The 25356-nt window shown below is 34.2% G+C and overlaps 1 protein-coding gene and 3 long non-coding RNA genes across 4 annotated transcripts; 2 read left to right on the forward strand and 2 right to left on the reverse strand.

The window, feature by feature from the left end:
• The first annotated feature begins 10188 nt into the window (after positions 1-10188).
• Positions 10189-14788, forward strand: LOC134229943 (uncharacterized). The gene is made up of 3 exons (XR_009984256.1): positions 10189-10319; positions 11429-11547; positions 14654-14788. It is a non-coding gene; the product is annotated as an uncharacterized LOC134229943 (long non-coding RNA).
• On the reverse strand, positions 14679-15957 carry LOC134229944 (uncharacterized). The gene is made up of 4 exons (XR_009984257.1): positions 15873-15957; positions 15695-15754; positions 15564-15611; positions 14679-14806 (listed from the first exon to the last, which is right to left on the reverse strand). It is a non-coding gene; the product is annotated as an uncharacterized LOC134229944 (long non-coding RNA).
• LOC134229942 (uncharacterized) lies at positions 15717-18836 on the forward strand. Its single transcript, XR_009984255.1, has 4 exons — positions 15717-15769; positions 16020-17220; positions 17410-17541; positions 18714-18836. It is a non-coding gene; the product is annotated as an uncharacterized LOC134229942 (long non-coding RNA).
• Positions 18304-19549, reverse strand: LOC134229941 (uncharacterized). The gene is made up of 4 exons (XM_062711721.1): positions 19437-19549; positions 19191-19247; positions 18925-18996; positions 18304-18832 (listed from the first exon to the last, which is right to left on the reverse strand). Exons 1-4 carry the CDS (start codon positions 19489-19491, stop codon positions 18639-18641), a joined length of 378 nt encoding a protein of 125 aa, XP_062567705.1. The 5' UTR covers positions 19492-19549; the 3' UTR covers positions 18304-18638.
• Positions 19550-25356: the final 5807 nt, after the last annotated feature.

The following is a 25356-nucleotide window of genomic DNA, read 5'->3' on the forward strand; positions in this document are numbered from 1 at the left end:
ATATGGCTATTATTATTATTTCGCACATAATCATTGTCCAATCTTATGAATTAAGGACAGTCCTTGTACCGGAAGTCCAAGGGTGGCTACACTGCTCGAAGTTAGAGAAAATTCGACCTATTCATTTGAAAAACTGGAATCTAAAAATGCCAAAGAATAATTCCTTCGCTCAGATCTTGATATTATTGAACCTATTGTATCCTAGAAATTGAGCTGCAATTGTTGTTTAGGTTAGTCTTGCACGTTTTACTTGAATGGCTGGGAGGGGGGTGTTTTAACTGTCATATTTTACTTAGTAAAATAAGCAGATAAACATTTAACATTTTTATCAAATCTCTGATGTTCTGAAAAGTGAGTTTAGCCATACTTTATTCGCTTTTGGAAACTATAAGATAAAAAAATCAAACATTTGTAGATTACTGCTTGTTGCGTTTCTTTTGCGTGTCAGTATAGTTTAACGCCATATATGGAACTTTCTGTGGCCTTGAAGACCTTACTCCAAGATCTCGTCTTCAGCTTCAGTCAATGTTCTTTTTTAACGTTGAAACCGTTTTGATGGCTCCTTCAATAATTGCTTGACTGGAGTATTTAATTCTTTTTTCCTGATCCGGAAAATTTATAACTTTGGGCTCTGGTGCCTCTAAAATATAGGCTTCGAAATTCTGGAGAAAAAAATTATAGGGATTTTTTTTTTAATCCTTTACATATAAGTACATATCCAACAAGATGTGTTTGTGAAACACTTCACCCGGCAGCAACAAAATTCGGAAAAAGCTATTTTTAGCACAAACGTTCAAGTCAATGTCACTGAACTTGGTTTCATTTGAAAGAAATTAAAATTGTGTCTGTGTATCTTTGTTGTTTATGTGTAATGGTATTTCCTTGACGGCTCGAATGCAAGAATTTTATACTTGGAAAGATAGTTGATGTCATCATTTTCACTAAGAAGTGCTGGAGGACGCTGTATTCCATGGAGAACTGATGATAATTCTTCCTGCATTTCAGACTTCTTCATCCCATCTGTACTCATACCTCTGGCTTCAAGGTCTTCCACTGAACTTTCTTTCTTCAAATTAACAAAGGGGGACATGTTGGTAATTGAGAAATTTTGCCACAACACTCCAGCTCTGAAGATGCGATTTCTTACTAAAAGGGATGAAGGATAGCATCCAAGTTCTGATGGTCCGGTTTTCTAGTTGACGTGCAGGCCCATCCCCACTAAAAACCCTTAATGATTCGTACACCGCCATGCCGTTATGGATCGTAGGTTTGTTGATCAAGCGACGATCTTCAAGTCGCGTCTATTTATAAGAGAGCTGGTCAAGATCACTGGATGTCGATTGTCCTAAAATGTATAAATAGGGTCTCTCCAGTCTTAACAACTGACTGGACATCAATAGGTGGCCTGTTCGAATACTTGACTTTGTACTCATCATTGGTAAGGTATACTGCCTGATCATATAGTGCTGTTATCATAAAACACAAATAACTGTGGTTCAATATGTCGGAATGATCATGCCAAAGTTTCAAACTCGTACACCACTCAACTTTTTTGATTGTCTCTGTTGCTGCATGTAGATCATCTGGAACGTCCATGTGGAGGGCTTGCAGTTTCTGGGTCACTTTGTCTCTGCTCGTCTGATCATAATCTTGGTCTTATCCTCTGAAGAGCTCTGCCTGATTTTCATTCATCTGATGTCGAATGTCATCAAGAGGAATATTTGTGAATATGGTAGTGTGTAACATGTTACGTGAACATACGGACTAGGTTTTTAAAGAGGAAAAAATATAGGCGGGGAAATGACCCTGATTAATTCTCAGTGCATCAATTCTAAATTAATTGTTGTCTCTGGCCTCTTCAACATACATTTTCCAAAGGAATGCTTCTTTAAATCTTTATGTATATTCACTTTATATCCCAGTATGCACAATGAAAATATTGAAATCCATTGATCTAAATCATAGCTTGTCTTTCATTATTTGAAAGTATGCAGCACATGTATCTACATGTGTGCATTATTCAATCTGATTGATAGTACAACTTTACATGTGCAACTATATAATTTTTACACAATAATATTAATTACATAATACTAAAACCAAGACATAACCTCGCAACAAGATTTATAAATAAAAAGTTAAGAATCCTAAAATTTGAAATGTGTTTGTGTATGTGTACATGTACATATATTTGAATTTAGTTCATAGTAAGCATTTACATGTAGTAACCATCAAATTAAAGTGCTGTATTAGTATATATGCATATCAAATGTTTCAGTGCTTTGTTTACATTTAAAATTCCATGTTTTATTAATGAAATGCCTTGTAATTTTTTCAAAAGGGAAAAAATCTATCAAAACAAAGGGATTTCAAGACATATAAATAATGATTAAAAACCCAAATAAAAGGAAAGAAAAAAAAACATATACTGTAAATCAGTTTTTATTCGCGAGAATTTTATTTTTGCGTAATTCCGCGAGACGGTATGCTCGCGAAAATTTCATTCTCGTGTATAATAGAATTCCTTAAAATGACATCTCGCGAAAATAAAGTGTCGCGAACATTATGTGATCTACCAGTATCAAATGAAAAAAGTTAATATTTATTAACTAAATAAAAAAGTAATGTGTTTATAAATGACACAGGGTAAATAATCACAGCATTGATAACGTCTACGTTAAATGGACTTCATTCTTTGCTAACTGCATAAATATGGTTCTCTATATACCACGCCCATTTTAGTGAACGTACATTTCACATAACGTGGCCATAAATTTCTTAATACACAGTATATATTATTTTTTATGACAACTAAAAGTATTTATTCTCTATGTGTGGTGCATCTTAAGTGTCTTCCATTCATTGAATCTCAATAATAATGACAGATATCAACGTTAAGAATTCTATGCATGCTGCCCGATGGTCCATCGTAAAATTGTAAACAAACCTTCGATATCATGTACTTATCCTTAAGCAAAATTGCTGTATCCTCTTTGAGGGATTTATTGGGGATTTTGGACGTGGTCGACCATGCCGATATCACATCGTCTGTTATCTTTGGCACGGTTGCGAGAGAGCGCGTCCACGCTGGATGACCTTCGCCGCACTTCGCCTCGTAGTGAAGGACGCTAGCTTGTCAGGTCAGCCTCGTTTTCGTATTTTAATGGCGGACGCGTGAATATAGTTCAGTGTCTTGCATGGGAAGTTCTGTAGCCTTTTAGATCTTCATACATGATCTCTCATTCAGCTTCAGACTCTGTTCTTTTTAAACGTTGAAACCGTTTTGAGGTCTCCCTTAATAATTGTTTGACTGAAATATTTCATTGGTTTTCCTTATCTGGAAAATGTAGACTTTATTACTCTTTGCTCAGGTGCCTCTAGAACATAGACTTTAAAATATTTTTTTGAAAAAATGTAAATGTAATGCTGTTTTAAAATTCTTGACTTATAAAACTTATAAAAACTTTTTTTCTTCTTGATCTTGACTTTTTCTAGTAGATCCTTGTTCTCTGTTGTTGCTGAAGAATGGAATTGAGACATTTAAAGGAGTTGATTGGCATTGAATGCGATTTCGCAAACTGTGTCTTTTTCTACCACTGCTAAATAGTGCTAAATTTTCAGGGAAAATGTTTCTAAGAACTCCTTCTTTTCATTGGATTTGTTGCTGTTTTCCAGTACTAGTATTTTGAATTATGGAAATAACCTTTAACATGTTCAAAAGAGTACTGGAAATCTGAGCTAGTTATCTGCATCTTGGGCAGCACCTCCACAAAGTCATTGTATTTTTCAACCTCGTTTGCAGATTCAAATTGTGATGAAAGGAGGATGAGATGAGGTCATCTTTACTCTTCAAGTCTAAATCTGTCCACCATTCAAGTGCTGATTGATCTTTAGAAGCTTGGGCAAGAAGGACTTGGCAAAGTTACAGAATTTCATTATTGGATCCGCCCTGTGAGGATCCGGGTTAAAACAGGTCTTCAGTACCCTCTTGCTTGTCGTAAAAGGTGACTAAATGGAACAGTCCTTCGCATGAGACCGTATTAACCTAGGCCCCGTGTCACAGCAGGTGTGGCACGATAAGGATCCCTCCCTGCTCAAAGGCCATAAGTGCCGAGCATAGGCCTAAATTTGCAGCCATTCACCGGCAATAGTGACGTCTCAACATCAGTGAAATATTCTGGAGAGGAACGTTAAGCAGTATACAATCAATCATTATTGGATCCTAAATGATATATCAGCCTGTAACTGATTTTTTAAAAAGGGAATTCCTTTGTTGGGATATTGTACATAGTCTTCAAGGTATAAAAAAAACATGATATTGACATTTGTGAGTCGTGTAAAAAAGTATGTTTATGTTAGGGTAAAAAACATCAGGATGATTAAATATGAGCGTACTCTGCTTTCCGTATTCTTGTTTGGATTTTGTTTATCTGATTTTGTGTTCGGAGTATACCTGATCAGTTTTTGCAGTGACAATTGCATCTAAGATAGGTAACAATGGAGCCATGACAGTGAGAGCTCTCCTCTCCGATGTCACTTCTGGGAGCTTTTCACTATGTTGCAAAATTCCTCTGCTAAATGCATCTAATGTGTCGATAATAGTGTAGCTATCTTTCATTTAATGTGTCGATGATAGTTTAGCTATCTTTCTGACGTTTAAAATCATCTAATGTGTCGATAATAGTGTAGCTATCTTTCTGACGTTTAAAATATCTAATGTGTCGATAATAGTGTAGCTATCTTTCTGACGTTTAAACGTCTTGCACGATTCCCATTGGGATTCCAATAGATTGGTGGAAGACCTGGTCTTCAAAAACCAATTTTTTTTATATGTATGAAATCTCAGAAAATGTCTTATTCTGTAAACTGGTATGGGTAATCATGAAAAGTTAATTGTCAGATTATAATTAATTTCTTGGTGACTGTTTATGATTTGAAGAGACTTCATGTATGCATCTATCCAAAAATCTGGAGAGTTTCTTTGCACTTCGTTATTGTCAGGTTACCCGGCAGATGGAAGAAGTCATCAATGACCAGAATGAAATTTTTAAGACTTTAAAAACCAGATTTAATATTTCTACCTCTTTGTATATCTCTAAAAATTATATAAATTCAAGATCCAAAATATTACATGCCTGAATTCAACTGTCACTTATCTCAAGGACATCATAACTTATCATGTAAATAAACAAAACATTAAGTGAAACATACTTCTCTTTCTTATAGGTTGCTTTTGAAAATTTGTCTTTTGTTTCTTTAGTCCTTTGTTCATCAACTCTGTTTCTATCTCTGTACCAGTCATTTGATCTAATAACACACGTGATAAAATATATTTTATTTCAAGAATCACAAAAATCTACAACCATAATATACAAAGAAGTAAAAATACTGTTATAAATACCTCGATCATGTATAAATAGAATCTTTGGCTCGTAGTGGCGGTTCTCGCATTGTACTGCAACAACAAAGAGAGAGTTGAAATTCAATTCTGAAACATCCGCAAGGCTAAAAAAGGAACAGATAAATTCAGAAAAAAAAGATTTCTATTTGCCGTCGTCCACAAACTTCTCCTTGACATAGGGACCTAAATGGAATACTTTAGTACATTAACTCTTTGCCATTTGCGCTATCTGTGACGTAATAGTAGCATATGTGCAGCTATCGGTGAGTCAAGAAGTTTTTTGTTGTCTGTTGATGTTGTAAGGTCAGTTACGGAGGTTGCTTGATCAGTAACGCTCATCATTGGAGTTGACGTGCTTACATCAGTGCGAGGCGTTGACGTTGACTGGAGTGTATTGTCTGTGGTAGATGATAGGGGTGTGGAAGATAATCGAGGTGTAGTAAAAATTGTAAATTCAATGTTTTCAGTTGGTGTGTCTGAGGGTGGTGCGGACACATGGGGAGGTGTATGGTATCTACCGCTCTGGCAATGAACATGCTAATTCTGAGAGAAAAGTATTTGTACAATTTTTTTTCATTTCTCTCGTTCTCGATCTTACCATTCCATGCCTTGGAGTAGAAGGGTAGGTATTCAGCTCAATATCTTCAGTCTTGAGTGTTAGGTGCATTAAGTTCGATAGGTAAAAACTCGTTCAAAGCCGATGCAGCTGGTGCTGTATCTGGCACTAATATGTCGAACACAGTGTCCACTGAGGAGGTTGATGATGTTGAAAAAAAGACATTGGCGGATCCAAAGGGGGGGGGGGGTTCCGGGGGTTGGAACCCCCCCTTTATTTTTTGCCAAGTTGAGAGAGAGAAAGAGAGAGAGAGAGGGGTAAACATTTCCTGAGAATAAATATTTATAGGTCTTACTTAGGTATTGAATAGATATATTCTCATATACATTTAGTTTACTCCATTCACCTTCACCATTACTTTTTTTGAAAGAATGGTAGAAAATATTCTACTTATTTTTATATATCTTATATATATGTAACATGCAAAATTTGATTTGATATTAGCACAGGAGTCTGAAGTTTTTATCGTAAAAAAAATTATTTAAAAAAAAAAAATCCGGAAAAAAATTTTCCTACCCTTAACTAAAAAAACCCCAGGATGGCAACGAGTTTTGAGGGGACCCAGCTAAACAAATACATCTGGGTTTGCTCAAATTAATTTCGCGACTAATTCAGTATCCGGAGTGTTTGTACTATTTATTCAAGTTAAAAAATCCAATCTGCCTGAAAGTACAGGCCGTCCATGGCCTTTTTTCCACCTTGTCAGCTCATCCTGGACTCCATGCCACTAAACCGGAAGTGACTCCCGCAGTGAATCAGGAAAAGACAATCCAATTTAGCGCCAAAATGTCCGACTCCGAGATCGAGAAAGTGAAGATGCTGGTTCTGTCTGGACATAATGTCATTATTACAGGACAATGTGGTACGGGGAAAACGCATATTTTAAGGTACAAATTTATATTTGCGTGCGGTTACGTTTCTTTGCAGTTCTGAGCACCAAACTAAGAAGATGTCATGTATATACTATTTTAATCCGAAATTCCTCTAACTCTCATTTTGTCACGTGAACCAATTTGAGTAAGTGAGTCAGCGGGGATGTCAGGGAGTAATTGGAATCTTGGCTTAATATTTTATAAACATGAAATTTTTTGTACTTATAAATAGATAAACATATTTAATCATCAAATATTTATGTAGCTGCACATAGAAATATTTTTATTGTCAATGATCTTTAAGTAAGAGTAAAACATAAATGGATGTAATGATAATAGGAATAACAGTAACTGGCAACAAAATTATCATTATGAATTAAATTGATAAATATGATAAGGAAAGAATATTTTCTTTAGGTGGGGCACTCCTAAATTTCTGCTTTTTAATTATTGAGAAATAATTCAGTCACTCTTGAAAGGAAATATGGATACTATTTTATAAAACAATGACAAATTCTCAAACCTTTATTTACATTTACATTTTTTTAAAATGAACAGTGACATCACATACAAAGAGGCCTTTTTTCCTTCTTGTTAACCTTGTTCCTGGCCATGTTTAGTGCACAAGGAGTAGATGCTGAATAAAATGAAGCTGTTTTGCCAGAGTTACACTTGTTAGACACACTACATTGTCCTAGGATTATTGCTGTTGTAGATGGACCATACTGGGACAGAGTTGGATTGTCATTTAAACCATTTCGTATGCCTCTGTGCTGACCAAATAGATTTTCAACTATATCAGAGTTTATAAATCCTGGGTTAATACTGTTCCCTTTCCCCAGTCTTAGTTTACATAGTGACATAAACCCGCTTATTGTCGAATTTAAATCATCTCTTGTTTCCTGTGTTATCAAGTTCTTTTCTGTTTTGTACAACACTGACTGTTCAATTTCATTTTCCCACTGATTGAAAAAGTCCAAAGACTTCTGCAGAGATTTAAATCTGAAATCACCAAGAGAAAGGAAAGGTTGATGACAGTTGCAGAAAACATCTACAAGGACAGATGTATGCTCTAACATTTCAACTGCCGAGGCTAGTTTTTCAGGATCCTGCAGGGTTGACTGATAGCTTTTCATGAGGAAGAGCATGTCTCTGTTCAGCACCTCTAATGCAAGGGAATTTCTCATCTTTGAAGCAGCTGTAAGATTTATATGTTCGGGGGAAAGTTTAGCATGAATTGCAAAACCATTTTGGATATTAAATTTAAAACATTCCACCCAATAGTCCCACACAATATAGGAGTCATTGAAAACCAACAGTCTGTCCTTCTTTTCCTTATGTTCCAGTTTACTCGATTCTACATTATTTCTGATTCTCTTTAGGACATGCATTATATCTTGAATGGCACAGATAGAGTGTTTAATGTCATACACATCAGGGAATTGAAACAGCTTTTCCCTTGGGTTGGTATCAAACATCATGTTAAGGAAAGACCTGTTGGTGGAAGCTCCATCCGCCATGACATAATCCACTGTAAATCCGTTTTCATTCAGAACATCTACACACTTCCAAAATACATTATATAGCTGGTGGGCAGTGGCTGTTCTCGAGCCAAAATAAGCAACAGGCCATCTGTTAAAACAAAACCACAAATAGGATTATACCAATAAACTTTGATTTTGAATCAGTACCTGTATTTATTGTTTCAATTTCAGATGTAATGTTTAACAGATATTTATTAAAGGTAAATTATCAATTTCTTCTTTCAGTGAGTAATTGTTAGAACTCATTTACATACCGAAATCCAGTAAGTCCGTGGAAAACTAACTGCAGGGCATGAGTTGCCAGTTCACCCTTTTTCTCTCCTTGACTGATGATAGCAATATTGTTGTTTGTAGTGTCCATGTCAACAAATCCAACTAAATTCCAAGAGTCTCCTTTTTTTTGGATAACTAAATCATCCTGAATAGACATTTCATCTATTATTACTCCTCCATTCATCCCACAGGAAGACACATTTTGTCTTACTGCCTCCTTTTTCATCCAATTTATGTTTTCACTATTGAAACCAGTACTTTGTTTTATGGAATTTTTGTAATATCTCAGAAGTCTCTGTGATGGTAGTACAAGAATCTCAGAGTTCTTAAGGTCTTGATAGCCTTTGGGGGATCTAATATATAAATTCAGACATATACTAATCACCTCTGGATCCCACCTCCTGTGATGTTTATCTAGCCCTTTCTTACAGTTTTGTAGCTGTGATTCTAAAAGAACTTGAAATTTTTTGGGTGCACCATTTTCAATGACCTTGTTCAGAATAAAATGCATATCTTCGTGATCTTTAGAATTCAATTCAATATCAGATGGAATAATCAATTTTTCAGTTCTTTCCATTCTGTTTAATTCATTAACCTGTAAATCTCCAGATGAGGCCTTTCCAACAGAATTTTGTTGTAAACTGTCCGAATTTTCCTTATAGGATTCTGTGTATTTGCTTTTTTTTACTGTTATATTTTCTAAAGTTACATTTTTTCTTTTTCTGTTTTTCATTACAGAGTCAAAGCACACTTCACAATAGGTGTTTTTCACTGTCCAATTCAAAATGACTTTACATGATTTACTCCATGTTCTTTTTTCAAATTGATTTTCATCATGAAGCAGGGGCTGACAAATAGATTTTTAAGGCACTTGTCCACGGGCAAGTACATGGTCAAAATTCACTTGCCCTAGGTGAATTTTTGCTTGCCCTACCATAAACTAAATAATACTGTATTTATAAATATTTCAAAAAAAGACTGAGTAGATCATGCAAGCCTCTATACCCAGCTTTAAATCTATGGCTAACATCTTGATTTATTTTTTATGTCACTTGCCCACGGGCAAGTGGTTGATAAAATTTCATTTGCCCACTCCATTCCATTGCAAAGTTTAATTACTGTTACAAGATGAATGATGCCATCCACATTTTTTTGAGTAGGAAACAAATCAAAGCCAATTGTAAAGGACACATTTCTGATTTTCATATTTGCTCTGCTATTGTTAAAGAAGATACGCAGCACAGTTAAGGCTGAAATGGAAAGGCGGGGCTTAATACCACGTGATATTTTTGACATTAACTCCGCCCATTATTCATGAGATTTTTAAAAGTCCGTTTCTTACAGAAAAAAAGAAGCTCACATAGATTAATAGTTATTTAGAAAATCATTTATTTTGTGTGCAATATTTGTCATCAATATACAACGGAATTTCTAAAATGTCGCTTAGTTTAACGAAAAATATGTTGTCGTGTGCAAATCACTCATCATCACTTCGACGCTTGAACGGCCATTGCGAGGAAAGAAGTAAACAGGTGCGACGGTGGAGATCCATTTCTTACAAATATTGCAATATTGCTGTAGATGGGAAGTCGGAGAAAGATTAAGCAAGTAGGGTAAGTAAACTTGTTCATATATAAGAAGAATATATAAAGTTTAACTTGTTATTTTTACGATAATCATGTGTTGAAAGAGTTGACAGCTGAAACACTGTACAACGCACGTGGCCCTGATTTGGCTGTCGTGGGAAAAAATTGGGGTTGACACGAAACAAAACATATTTGTAGCCAATTAAATTATCTTTCTGTGCTAAAATCCAATGTTTTATGTCAGTGTTTAGTTTTAAACTACATTATTTTTGTGATTTTCCCTTCATAAAAACGACATTGGTAATATCAACATGATTAATGGGGACAAGGTCTCGAGACGCGAGATAATCGGAGATGAGACAAGTTGTTTGAGGTTAATAAAAACAAGAATGATAAAAAAAAGAAATTAAACCTTCGGAACATATCTGGCAAGGCATTATTAATAAAGTTAGGTTTGGCATTACTTTTCCAAGATGGATAGGTTTGTTGTATGAACATGTATATATGCATAATATGCTGTGAGTGAGCAAACATACTTCCATTTTGTACATGTAGAAACAAATAGCATTGTCAAACAGTCCCAACCGCATGTTGGGTATTTTTTCAGTTTAAAAATGTCTATGAAAGTTTCTGATGCTTGTGATATAAAACAAAATATGTACAACATTGTCATTAAAATTTCACATTCACTGTCAGTGTTCGAAACTGGCAGATAATTAGCTATATAGACATGCAGGGCTGATTGCCAGTGAAAGTTGTCAGACCTGCCAAATATTTACTAGCCCGAAAAAAAAAATTTGTCTTTTATAAGTTTGTTTTATAGCATAATGTAAATGGATCATAATATAATTTGATCTCTGACCTATAGGCTGATGAATTCTACACATTTGCTTGACTGGAAATAATATATAAGTTGATTTGAAAAAGTTTTATCAAATATCTTAATATTGATTTATGGTAAAATTTTACATATCCAGCCGAGCGTCAATATGTGCAAATCTGCTAGCCCATGACAAAATTTTAGCATCTCGGGCGAAAAAGCGCACGGTTATGTTAAACATGTATATAATTATCTTGATTCTGATTGGGATCACAATTTAAGTTGCCATATTCAACTTTCATTTTCAATCCCACAGATGTGGACTTGATTTTACAGCTGACACTGTGATGTACCGTAAACGAAGAGCACTGCATGATTGTGAAAGTTTGAAGAAGAAAACAATGTGCGAAATTAATGGTTGACCGATATGTATAGGTAAATATTTAAGACTGCAGGATTTGGCTATATATAGAGTAAATGCAGCTGTTTTACACATTACAATTTTTCATGTGAAGTTGTAGGAAATTGCACCGTGTTTTTCTCCAAATTATTGCTTCAAAATTTCCAACAATGTATCTCAAATTTCCTTAAATCTGATCCATTTTGCAATACCTATGTGGCACATGATTTACTTATTCATAATGCAAGTTTCACCTGTATATGGTTGATTCATCTTAATTAGTATCCCATTTAAAATTATAATTATAGGTTTATATTTTAATTCTGGTTGTAACGCTGTATTTCATTGGATAAAAAATTATTTTATATTATATAAAATGGGTTGCCTACGTCACAATGATTTTCGTCAAAAACGTATCAATCCGCCTGACGTTACATTCAAATTTTGTACAATTTAAAGTCATTTTTTAGAACAATAATTTTTTTTCTTACATCAAAAGAATGAAAATTAAATTATAAGCAATGAATTTAATAGCTACACATTTTATACGGTATAAACTGGGTTGGAACAGTTTACGCTTTTTTATAAACCGCTTCGCGGTTTATAAAGCGTTAACTGCCCCAACCCAGTTTATACCGTATAAAATGGGTAGCTATTAAATTCATTCCTTAAATAGAATTTTAGATTTTGTTAGGGATGTGAGATCTTATCGGTATACTGGTGTATCGTGATTTTTAGCTCTACTGGTCAGAGACCAGAAGAGCTTATGTGATAGTAATGCGTCCGGCGTCCGTCCGTCTGTCTGTCTGTCTGTCTGTCTGTCCGTCTGTCTGTCCGTCTGTCTGTAAACAATGTACTCCAAATTTTTTCTGATTTCAATAACTTTCATTAAGATACATAGAATAGTGCATCGGTTTTTGATTTCGATGAACGGTGTTGCCATGGTTACTAAAAATAGAATTTTTTGAGAAATTCCTTAAAAACACTACTCCTTCTACAGTTTTGGTCTGTTTTCAATATAACTTGGCACACAAGTAGACTACACTACGATACATAGAATAGTGCATCAGTTTTTGATTTCGATGAACGGTGTTGCCATGGTTACTAAAAATAGAATTTTCTGTGAAATTCCTTAAAAACGCTACTCCTTCTACAGTTTTGGTCTGATTTCAATATAACTTGGCACACAAGTAGACTACACTAAGATACATAGAATAGTGCATCAGTGTTTGATTTCGATGAATGGTGTTGCCATGGTTACTAAAAATAGAATTTTCTGTGAAATTCCTTAAAAACGCTACTCCTTCTACAGTTTTGGTCTGATTTCAATATAACTTGGCACACAAGTAGACTACACAAAGAAACATAGAATAGTGCATCGGTTTCTAATTTTGATGAACGGTGTTGGCATGGTTATAAAAATAGAATTTTCTGTGAAATTCTTTAAAAACACTACTCCTTCTACAGTTTTGGTCTGATTTCAATATAACTTGGCACACAAGTAGACTACACTAAGATACATAGAATAGTGCATCGGTTTTTGATTTCGATGAACTTTGTTGCCATGGTAAAAATAGAATTTTCTGTGAAATTCCTTTAAAACGCTACTCCTTCTACAGTTTTGGTCTGATTTCAATATAACTTGGCACACAAGTAGACTACACTAAGATACATTAGTGCATCGGTTTTTGATTTTGTTGAACGGTGTTGCCATGGTTACTAAAAATAGAATTTTCTGTGAAATTCCTTAAAAACACTACTCCTTCTACAGTTTTGTCTGAATTCAATATAACTTGTAGACTACACAAAGATACATAGAATAGTGCATCAGTTTTTAATTTTATGAACGGTTTTCATGGTTACTAAAAATAGAATGAAATTCTTTTATTGTGTCTGATTTCAATATAACTTGGCACACAAGTAGACTACACTAAGATACATAGAATAGTGCATCTGTTTCTGATTTCGTATTACCATGGTTACTAAAAATAGAATTTTCTGTGAAATTCCTTAAAAACGCTACTCCTTCTACAGTTCTAGTTTGATTTCAAAATAGGTTGGCACACAAGTAGACTACACAAAGATACATAAAATAGTGCAATGGTTTTTGATAAGTACAAACCAGTAGAGCTACAGTCTCGACAGAGACTTCTGGTTTTATTGCGTGATATGGAGACCCAAATACCAGTATTAAGTTACATATCATAAAGTCCAGAAATTATTCATTTATTTGTTCAATGTTTCAAATAAGATTAAGGAAAGTAAAAAAAAAAAATGTTGTAAAAGTTGAAAAAAAATGGCATCTCACTGTCCAAACATGATTGATTTTATGGACATAAAAAATTTCAATAAAGTGAAAACTTGTTTTCTGGCATATTTCAAGAGAAATAATGACTATTCGTTGCGTGTAAAAATATCATGATATTATAGCGATATTTTTGGATTACATCCCTAATATTTGTAGACCAATAGTTTCCGGTTGTTGCTTAGAAAAGTATCGCACACAGGTGTAGAGTAATAAGTACTGTGAATACGATCATTATCTAGGCTGTAAGGGGGTTATCTCAATTTTTATTCCATACACTCTGAGGCTGAAGGAAAGAAGTATAAGTATATGGAACTCTGCAGTGATGGAGTATTTACAATGAAAAAATAAAAGCCATACACTTCTCAGAATAATTTTTTTTTATTATGGTCTTAAATATATTCTGTAAATTGATCAAAACATTTATTAATATTTGTTTTAATTTAATTGTCTACATATCTTGCTGATGTCATTATGCAATTTTTTTTTTTCAAATGCATGCACAAAATCGCTAAAGGTTAATCAATCATAAAATTTTCAGATTATCAGTATTTTAAAGTAAAATACCAAAAATTAAAAAGTTCTTTGTACTTCAGAATGACTCGTACATATCATTACTTAATTACTTTTCAAGATACTGATGTTTATTTTCACACTATATATGTAGTACAGTGCTGCAAATTTTCTATTGTTGTTCATAGCTTATATTTTTTTCACTTAATTTAGAAAGTGTTAGAAGTAATATATCCCCCAATGAATCATAAGGTCTTCTGCATCTTTAAGAAGTCGTTCATCGCCATTTGTTTTTTTAAGATTATTGTGAATTTTGCTTATAGTGGTCTGAAGCTTTGCCAGTGACACCTCATAGGACTGAGCAAGGATCCTGTCATGTGGTCTTCCCTTGAGGAGTCTTCTGTATTTGAAATATTCCTCAGCAACGGGGTCACCGGGTAGAAGGCTGTGTATTTTCCTGGTCATGGACTCTGCATCTGAAGGAATCTGTTGTATGGTAATTAGAATTGGTTTATACACACATATATACATCATCGGAAACCTATGTGTGATCTCGTCTTATCACCTCTGGGCAAGCTAGCTAAAACAACGCTGCAAAAAATGCTAATTTGTTGTTTTTAGTCAACCTATCAGAAAGTTGGAACTCTTCAATTTTGTAAAATATGTTTATTACATAGCTATTATGGTAAATATTTTGACACACGCTTTAAGTTTCAATTAAAACAAATTCAGAAAGTCAATTCGTACAGGTCACTGACATCAATTGCCGTCAGATATTATATAGGAGTACTTATTTCTCTTTGCAAAATGTGCTGATGTGTTTATTTATCAGCTGTCTTAACTACAAATTGAGTTTTTCATGTTTTTGGCAATGCCGAGCATGCATACCTAACGTGAACTGTAATTCTTTGTTTGGCATCACAACTCTGTGAAGCAGCCAATTAAATGACCTAGCATATTGAATTACATACGATAATTTTTCTGCCAGTTTGTCCACGAGTGATTTAAGTAGAGACAATGACATATATAATACTAGTACAAGGTCACTGATTGAAATACATGTATAGGCAAAACAACTGCAGGCGACTTGCTTTCAAGATAATCAAATTATGATCTCATGGTTTAAATAAATTGTTTATTTTAATAAGTGATTAGGGATGTAAAATTTTATGAGTGATTGTATAAATCTTGATGTATGAACAAACCTATTGTTTCTTTTTGTTTTAAACTTACCTGTTTTTTTGGTCCTATTTTGTCTGTTTCCTGTCAATCCTGTGAACTCTATGAATATAGTATAAATATTAGAAATTTGTTAAAAAGTCGTTCTTTTTTTGTAATTAGACATTTTTTTTGTTCATGCATACCTGATTTTTCATGTCTCTTGCAGGGGCCAGCTTTATTTGATTTTGACAAGAAGTTTTCTTCTAAATGAAAAAAAGGTAACATTTCATGAAATGTTAGTTCAATCATGTATATTGTAAATTCTGATAAGCAACTATTAACCAGTTTCTTTTTAACAAAGATTTTAGTACTTCCATTTACCTGTTTCATTAGCAAACAATTTCCTTTTTGCATTTTTACGTGGTAGTGTAGCTAAAAAGTAAGGATGAATTTCTTATCATTGATGTATGCAAAAGATATACATATATAACATGATACTGAAATGTAGAGTTTGTTTTTGTCTACCAGTACTTGCAGGTTAAAAGTTACAATGTTTTCAACACTTGCCTGATAATTGAGGAATTTCGGAGACAGCAACCCCATCTTTATCACAAATTTTGGCCTCCATATCTGGACAAGTCTTCAAGCAGCTGCCAATGTCCTTTTCTCTTGAGTCTGTAGCCTTATCTGTTTTTCCACCAGCATGTGCCATATCCCCGTTTGGACTTGAATCTACATTTCCAGCGCAATTATCATTTGTATCTGGTTCTTTTTTTGTTTTAATTTTTATTTTACAAATTCAGATTAATGATATGTTTTAAGGGCCCCTAGATGTGCTCTAAAAAAATCACCCTGTCTGTCTGTACATCTTTTCCTTGAAAAAGGCTTGTAAAGTTAAAAGCAATTCACCTGCGTCTAGGTTTTGATTACATGTATTTACATTTAGCTCTCTTGAACAACCAACTATAAAGTGTCATGCAATGGATACAATTACATTTGTCGTAATAATATTTGAAATTTTAAACAAGAAAATTTTAAACAAAATTAGAAAAAATGAAGAAAAGCTGAATATTAGGCAAGTAAACATTTGATTCTATATTTTGTGTAAAATTACTTACGTAGACACTAAGGTTACCATCTTTAGAATATAGCAACACTTATGCCAGCTATTTCTACTTGGCATTTAGATTAGTATATTATTCAAAATCAGAACCAAGTGAAACCACCACAATCTTTGTGCGCCCTTGTTTTGAACACCATGTTTGATACCCAAAAGAAAGCCTCATAATTTTAGATTGATAGAGAGCTGTTTTTTATTAACCCAAGAATGTACATGTATTTCAGCATGCCTACAAGTCCAGTCACAATCAATCAGGATCCAAACTAACATTTTTGAGCCAGAGCACTGTGGGGCCTTAATGCATTAGTTAATTAGCTGTTTAATTTGTTTATATTTAAAATACATAAAGTATCAATAAGGTTAAAGTGCATTTTATATGTCCTTAATATCATGAAATATTGGTAAAAGTAGGCTTGTAAAATTCAAATATTTCTTCTAGATTTATCAAGGTCAGTGTAATTTTTTTTTGCAAAATATTGTCTGTGATACCTGCTAATGCTGGATTTTTTTCAATTCCAGAATGGATATCTGATGTGGCACATACACCCTCTCCGTCAAATGAGAGTGCACCATCCACAACCCGGACTCCACTGTTCAGGTCCAAGCTTTGTGAGTCCTTTTCACCTTCAACTCAAATTGCGAGATGATTCATATTATTAGCTCATAATTTAGTAACTGATAGTATGTTTTAAAAGTGAAATTAAATATATGTTTCCAACTTTTCCTCTAGATACAGCAATAATTTTACACAAATTTTGTTTGTTACACCTGCTGATGATGAATATCTTTTGTTTTCAGAATGCATCTCCGTCACAGCTTCTACACCCATGCCATCACATGAACGTTCATCAACAGTGACTCTGGCTCCACTGAACAAGTCCATGCCTTCTGAGTTACATGTACCAGCAACTTCCTCTGAAATTGCAACTGGTTAACATTTTTAGTTCACTTGAGCCATATGCTTAATTTTTTTTTAATTCACCTGAGCTGAAAGCTGAGGTGAACTATTCTGATCACATCTTTTTAGCTCACCTGAGCCGAAGGCTCAAGTGAGCTTTTCTGATCAAAATTTGTCCGTTGTCTGTCGTCGTTGTCGTTGTCGTCGTTGGCGTCGTTGTCGTAAACTTTTCACATTTTCATCTTCTTCTCAAGAACCACTGGGCCAATTTCAACCAAACTTGGCACAAAGTATCCTTGGGTGAAGGGGAATCAAGTTTGTTCAAATGAAGGGCCACGCCTCCTTCCAAGGGGAGATAATTATGAATTTGTGAAAAATTTATGGCATTTTTAAAAAATTTTCTTCTCCAGAACCGCTGGGCCAAACTCATGTGGAATCATCCTCAGGTAGTGTTTCAAATTTGTTCAAATCAAATTTGACCCAAGTTTTACACAGGGATATACAGGAAAAGTACTTCAAAGCTATGATTTGTGATATTTATATGGTATCCTAAAAATTATTCAAATGATGTGCTCAGGTGAGCGCTGTGGCCCCTGGGCCTCTTGTTTCTGTTGTTCATTTATCTATTCACCAAATTGTAAACTTTAAAATTTCTGAAAATTTTGGTGGGATATTAAAATCTGAAATGAACATCTTTCTTTTCAAGAACCACTATCCAAAAAAGGTTGTAACTTGTCTGAAAGCAATGCATAATGTAAATTCAAGTTTTTTTTAAATCATGATCCAAGGGTAGGTTGGGGCCTCATGAAGGATAGAAGATTTATATAGGAAATTGTGTGAAGAGATTTTCATGTAGAAAAATGAAAAGCAAAGCCCTATAAAGGGTGGATTTTTTTTTAAGAACAACAGGAACAAGTTGATTGAGGTGAGCATTGTGGCTCATAGGCTTACTGCTATTTAAAATAAGTATGTGGGGTACTGTGTGATGATAAAATTTTAATTTACATTGCCTTTTAAGAATAGAAACTTTCAGATGTTTCTTTTTCAATAAATGCATGATGCAGGGTTAAATGTCATTTTAAACTTAAGCACATGTGTAATACTTTTGAAATACATGAAAAGTGATAATTTAGAAGACATTTTGTATAGTTGCATTAGTTGAATTGTGATCATAAATCATTACATGATAATTTAATCTTTGTAGGACTGTACCTGGAGAATGTTGAACTTTAGAAACAGTGGATTCAGCTTCCAATCCTGTCCTAGTTTGTCCTCCACCATTGCCATCAGAATTAGCATCACCTTCATATGTGAGAACAGAACCTGAAGATACACCTTATGAAAGTTCAAGAGGAAAATGAAGTTTTATAACAGGAAAATTAATTCTGATCATTACTTTATTTTACAGTCAATACCTGATTGTTTTCTGTTTAACACATGGGACTGGCTTTTATGCTTTTGGGAGTTATCTGCCTTGATTTCTGTTTCTGAAGTTTAAGTGCAACTTTGTTAATATTTAACTTTTGGTTTTATTCTGTTAAATACTGGTGATTTATTGAGCTGTTTTGTTTGGTAATAGATAGATCTTAAATTTTAGGTTCTCAGATTGGCATTTTCTTAGGGTAAACTCTACTGACTTGTATATTTATGATGTGGAAGATCAGAAAGGTTTTAAAAGTACCTGTGCCTCTGTGTGATTCTTTTCCAAAACTGTCTGCATTCTCTTTCTTAAAAAGAGCTGAAAGAAATGAACAAGGAATATCCCTATACAAATTGTTGAATACATTATGGAGCATTTACTTCATGTAATTACTTTTTGACTGTTTCCATTTATAGAATCTTTTAATTTTCAAATTTTTTGAATTGATACACTTCATTAATAATTATTATTCTGGTTATTAAAATAGTGGTTTGAGTTGGTAATTACCATCATTCTTTATAACTCTTGCTTGTTCTCCATCAAAGACCTTAATTTTTGTCATAGGCAGTTGGATTTTCTGTAGTTCAAAGTCTGAAATGCATGATCTCCAGGCCCTGGAAGTCCTCTCTTGTTGATCTCCTAATGTTTTTGATCGGAAGTGCATCATGGACGGAAGTGGCTTTTCAGGATGTGATGGCCCATCATGGAAAACAATGCAATCATCTTTCACTGACCACCAGTAGTGTTGCCCTTGTTGGAGATAGTCAGCAATCTGTTCACAGTGAGTCTGGAACAGGTATGGTCGTTTTTTCAGGAGGTCTAATGGAAAAGTTGAATCATTTGTAGGTGGAAGTAGTTTAGCTTGTTGGCTAATAATGGATTCCTGTTGTTTATAGCTGTCCTTTTTGCCACTTTGTTGTTGAGCGTTGTACCTTAACACAGCATTATCAATTACTTTTCCGCATTGTCTATTAGATGTTCGTACTGATATTGATCTTAAATCTCCAAAAGAGCGTTCCTCTTTTTCTGGCACAAGAGACCGAAGACAGAAGAGTCTGTATGTCTGTGGTGCATGCACTGTCATGCTGTGAAAGTGACAGCCATAGAACTTTCTTGCTGTCATTTTTTTTGGATTGGCAATGATGGTTTTACAAAGATAGCTGAAGATAAAACACTGATTTTGTAGTCGCAAGATTTTCTTTGGACTTCGCTCATTTTCATGGCTATAGCAAATTGAAATAATGTCTACAAGTGAGGTACATAAATCAAGAAAGTCTTTTGAGATCTTGTTTTCTGAGTGCTGAATGGAGACGAACTTTGCCAATTTTATTGCATATAAACGAGCGTCTGAGCCTTTGATCTGATTTTTATCACCGATGGTTGACTCCGAAAATTTTTCAAATTCTGATTGTACCTTTTTGTCTGGAATGTGTGAAGGGAGCTCTGTTATAAGGTTTTGGACTAAATTTGTGATATCGTGGAGTGGCTCACAAGCTGGAATTTCATACGTTGACAGTGTGTCTAATTCAATGTGTTCGCCGCAGAGAAGAGCAGGTGGTCTTTGGATCCCATGTAATGTCTTGGCGAGTTCTTCTTGCATTTCCAGTTTTGACAAATTAAATGTGTCAATGCCTCTAGCCTCTAACTCATCAATCAGGTCATCTTTTTTCAAACTTGTGAATGGGGAAATATTTTCATTTGAAAACCTTTCCCAAATAATTCCTTGCTTAAACACTTCAACTCTCTCTCTCAAGGATAGGGTATGGTATCTCATAGCGCATTCCAGGTTTTGATGCTCTGACACTTTGATACCACAAAGGCAGCTGTAATGACCCCCTCTCTGTTGTCCTGCCTCAAACTGACGGGCGGGTCCATCCCCACTAAATACCCTCACCTTGTCAATAATTTGAAGTCCTTTCAGTACTGTTGGTTTGTGCAAGTCCTTAAGGTCCTCTGCTCTTATATCTGTGTATGTAATTTGATCCCTGTCACTAGATTTAGATTGACCAAGTATGTATAGGTAAGGCTTTTCCACAGCACTCTGCACATCAATAGGTTGTCTCTCTGGGAATCTTTCTTTGTATTCTTCATTAGATATATATACAGCTGGGTCGTACAGGGATGACACCATAAAACTTACATAGCTATGATTCAGAATGTCACTATGATCATGCCAAAACTTAAGATTTCTGGTCTTCTCCACTAATTTAAGGTCACTCAGGGCTTCTTCTATTTTCTCGGGCATAGACATGTCATAAGAGGTGAGCCTCTTTTGAATTTCTTGATTTGACAGATTTTCATAATTTTCATGGTTGTTGCATCTTAAAAAATCTGACTGGTCTTCGTTCATTTGCTTTCTAATATTTTCTAATGGTATTTTCCTGCCATATACCGTCTTTGTTGTTTCTTCAAGTCTACCAGATGTTGTTATTTTGTTTTGTCTATAAATCTTGGGGGCAATCTTTTCTCCTATGTATAAATCTCTCGTTTTTAGTTTTCTTTGAATTGCCTGGTGGAGAAATTTGGTTGGTCGGGGAGTGGGTATTGAAACTCTTTTATATAACTTCATTTTTGCTCTTCTCACTCTTTGTACATAATCTCTCCCACTGAGCCGTTTTTCAATATTAAAATTGGTTGTTTTTACTCCTAAGCTCTTTGCATACTCTAACAGAAATTGGCCTCCATTGGAAGGTATAATGCCACTTTTATTTCTTACATTGAATTTTATTGCGAGCTTTCTCCAACTCACCTTTATCCCAGTGGAAGGGCTTCAATGTATTTTTGGAATTCAACCTGATCAAAATTGTAATTTTGAAATTTTCCAACATGTTTCTTTTGTTTTTTCTTCCCAGATGATACCTCCTTAACATGTGTCTCGCTTCTCTCCCTTGCAATCTCAGGGGTCTCAAAATAGGTAGCTAATCTATCTCTGTCTCTTTGATTAAAAGAGGTTCCAGAAGAAAGAAAGGAGTTGATTTCTGTTTCATTTGATAGTAAATTTGAAACAATATTACTACTTTTTTGGCTTTCTTTCATTTTTTCTTGATATTTTGTAGCACTTGATTTTTTTTCAGTAAGATTGTAGCATGAAGATACTGCATTTTTCAAACTTGTCGAAAAGTTGCTTTCAAAAATGGGTTCTAATATATGGAGCATTTGTTGAGAAGCATTTGCTGCTCTGTTGGGAGTCAAAGTGTTCATTTCCTCAACTAGCTCTTCTGTCTTGGACATGATGTTTTCAGTTTCTTTGCTTACCGATCTGTGCAGTGATGAAACTGCCGGGCTTGCTACCTCACATTGTACACACCCTTCAATTGAATGTAAATGTTTTTCTCTTTCTTTCAGTGCACACCAAGATTTAAGTGAGTACTGGTGTAGAAACTGCTTTTTTTCTCCATTTGAATTTGCATTTTTCCAATACTTGTTGTTTGTAATGTAGTTTTGCAATCTTAAGATATTCTTGTAAAACACATATTGCAAATACATTTTTGAAAATTCATGCTTGACAATTTTAAAAGTAGAATTCATTCCGTTTTGGATGCGATTCCAGATTACTAAAAATTTTCAGGGGAGATGATAGTGTAAATGCTGCTGACATGGTCTGATTTTCGTTCTCCCCACATTAAATTGACTGAGAATCTTTGTAACATCTTGCTATCATCAATTTAGCAAAGTTGCAGTTATTCATTTTGATGAAGAAAGTTCAATATTTGTACATTACAATTTTTCAAGGTTAAACAAAAAGACGCCATGATGCATTCTCTAACAAAAAGTTTTTTTTAGTAATTTTTTTTAAAAAAAATTATTTTCAGTATTTGTTGATTTTTTTTGTATTTTTAGACAACACTATTTTATTTTTTAAGCCCAAAAATTGCATTGTTTATTGTTTTTTAAAATATTTCTTCATTTTTAATTTTAATTAGAAGCCTTATTTTCCTTTTTAAGATAAAGTTTTTGATGAAAAAATCACAGAAATGCTTTAAAATCATGTATGCTGAGCTTTGATGTTGGATACTTTTGCTGAATCAGAGTTTGTTTCTGTTTGATTTTGGTTTAGAGGCTTTTTTGATAATTCAATTTATTTTAAATTTTCTGTTTGTTAAATGGATTTAAATTTCTTTGAATTGTATTAAATGTTCTGTTATGCAGTTATTTTTCCAGTAATTAATTTTTATTTGTGAAAACGTCTTTTTTTAATGTAATTCAGGAAATGCAGGGGGGGGGGGGGTACCAGTGTGAAGAGGACGTCTTAGCATTGTCCATCTGCAATTACTTTACCTGATCTTCACTTGACCAGATTCCTGTGAGAAAGGATGTAAAATATGAAAAATAAAAAAGATAGATGAAAATTTTATTTCTTTTATTCCTCATTGTTCAAGACATGTTATAACTCCAGTGTGAAGGAAATGTGTATGAAGTCTGTTGTAGGGCTTGTTTACGTCAGCTAGCACCAACTGCATATAGCTCAGCGATCCGTGTGTAACTGAAAGAGAAGATATTTGCTTGAATTAAAAATTTTAATGATTTATTTCTCATGATGAAAGGGAAAAACTACAAAACAGACGGAAAAAGCTTATTTGTTTTCCTCGCTAAGAAGTGAAGTTATGGCCCTTGTCTGTTTATTATCTCCCTTTAATCACGATCATTGATGCGTTTTATTTTGGACTGATGCGGGATGGAAACGATGTAGGCAATTTAAAACGCTCTATTGCAAGGGCATAAATAGCACAGAATCTTGTGAAATTTCACAGACATGTTGATAAAGGATTGTAGTTCTTGGAAACTGCTGCGAACCTCGTGAAATATTCTTCTTTGGATGCATAATTTTATGTTGATGTTGGTAGTGACCACCAAAAGACATGTTTGCGTGTGTTTCCCGGTGTTTTATGGTATTATATGATGGAAATATTTTAGGTTCGCAGCACTTTTCGTCGTAAGTGTAAGTTTTACTATCGTTTAATTGTAAAAAATAACTGATTGAAAAAGGGTAAGCCCTTGCAATACTTGATTTTATTAATGACCTAATTAGTATGTTATATTTACTTACATCACGTGATTGATGGGTCACGTGATAAACATTTACGCTTCCTTTGAAAGAGGAGCCTACAAAGTTGAGAAATAATGGCGAGATAATTTAAATAAAGTATTTCTGAGAGTGTAAACAATTTGAAGTATTTAATATGTTTTTTGTTCTATTTTTTGCCATTATAAGCCATTGGTAACCTTAACTGTGCTGCGTACTGCACTGTTGAATTTGCCCATTCAAAGCTACTGTCAAAGGCATATCAAATTTCAATATATTGTTACTTATGTCTGCAAGTACACATATACTTGGTAATGTAATACTACCACTGTCATTGGACTCAGATCTTAGCTGTATTTTCTTGTATGCCACAATTTTTTTCTTATTTTCAAAGATACGACATGGAATGGCACCAAACAATGGCTGTATCAACTTAGCTATTGCATCTTTGTTTGGTATGGAGAGGGCTTTTGATTCAAAAAATGACACACATCTATCCACAATGGATTCCAACCTTACTAACCCTTCATCAGCACTTGAATAGTTAACACACAGCCTAAATAAAATCAAATTAAATTTATTATTAAGCTTTACTTAGTAAAACAGTTATTGTTATTTTTGCCACACACACCACCCTGCACAGGTGAAATTTAAGAGGTTTTTGGGGATGGGTTGGGGGGATGGGGGTTAATGGAAGTCTACTTTTCTGTCTGTGTGTAGTTTATCTTTGAAACTTTTTAAAGCAGCTCTAATTATAAAATATGTCCTTTTTTAATACTAGCCCCAGAGGGTCTGATATGACAAGTATCATTACATTTATTTCAATTCATTACAGGACACTTATCAAGGATATTTCAAGTAATTTAAAAAGACAGGTGTCAGTCACAGCTACCACTGGGATGGCAAGTATGCAGCTAGGATATGGGGCGATGACATTGCACCACTGGGCAGGAATCCTAGATGGACGATATTCTTGTGAAGAGTTGGAGGAGTTGTTTTTAAATGATGATAAGTTTGCTGCAGCAAGAGAGAGAATACAGAGTACAGAGATATTGATCATTGATGAAATCAGCATGCTGTCAAAGAAAATTATCGAACAAGTTGAATATGTTTGCAGACTGCTTTTAAAGAAAGAAATGGTGTTTGGAGGTTTGCAGGTAAATGTATATAATCTCTATGTGTTTTGTCTTAGTTAATTAAATGCATTAAAAAATAAAGACCTTTAAAGCTATTAATTTAAGAATTGTGGAAATAATTATGTTTTCTGTAAGTTTTACTGGTACATGTATTATGTTTGCTTTTTCAAAAAAAAATATGAATGATATAATTCACAGGTTATTGGATGCGGTGACTTTAAACAGTTGCCCCCAGTTCCAAATTATAGATATGGAGATGATGGGTCAT

The sequence above is a fragment of the Saccostrea cucullata genome, unplaced genomic scaffold (genome assembly GCF_032062105.1).
Source record: "Saccostrea cucullata isolate Sc308-1 unplaced genomic scaffold, CSIRO_AGI_Scuc_v1 ctg423, whole genome shotgun sequence".
Taxonomy (NCBI): Eukaryota; Metazoa; Mollusca; class Bivalvia; order Ostreida; family Ostreidae; genus Saccostrea; species Saccostrea cuccullata.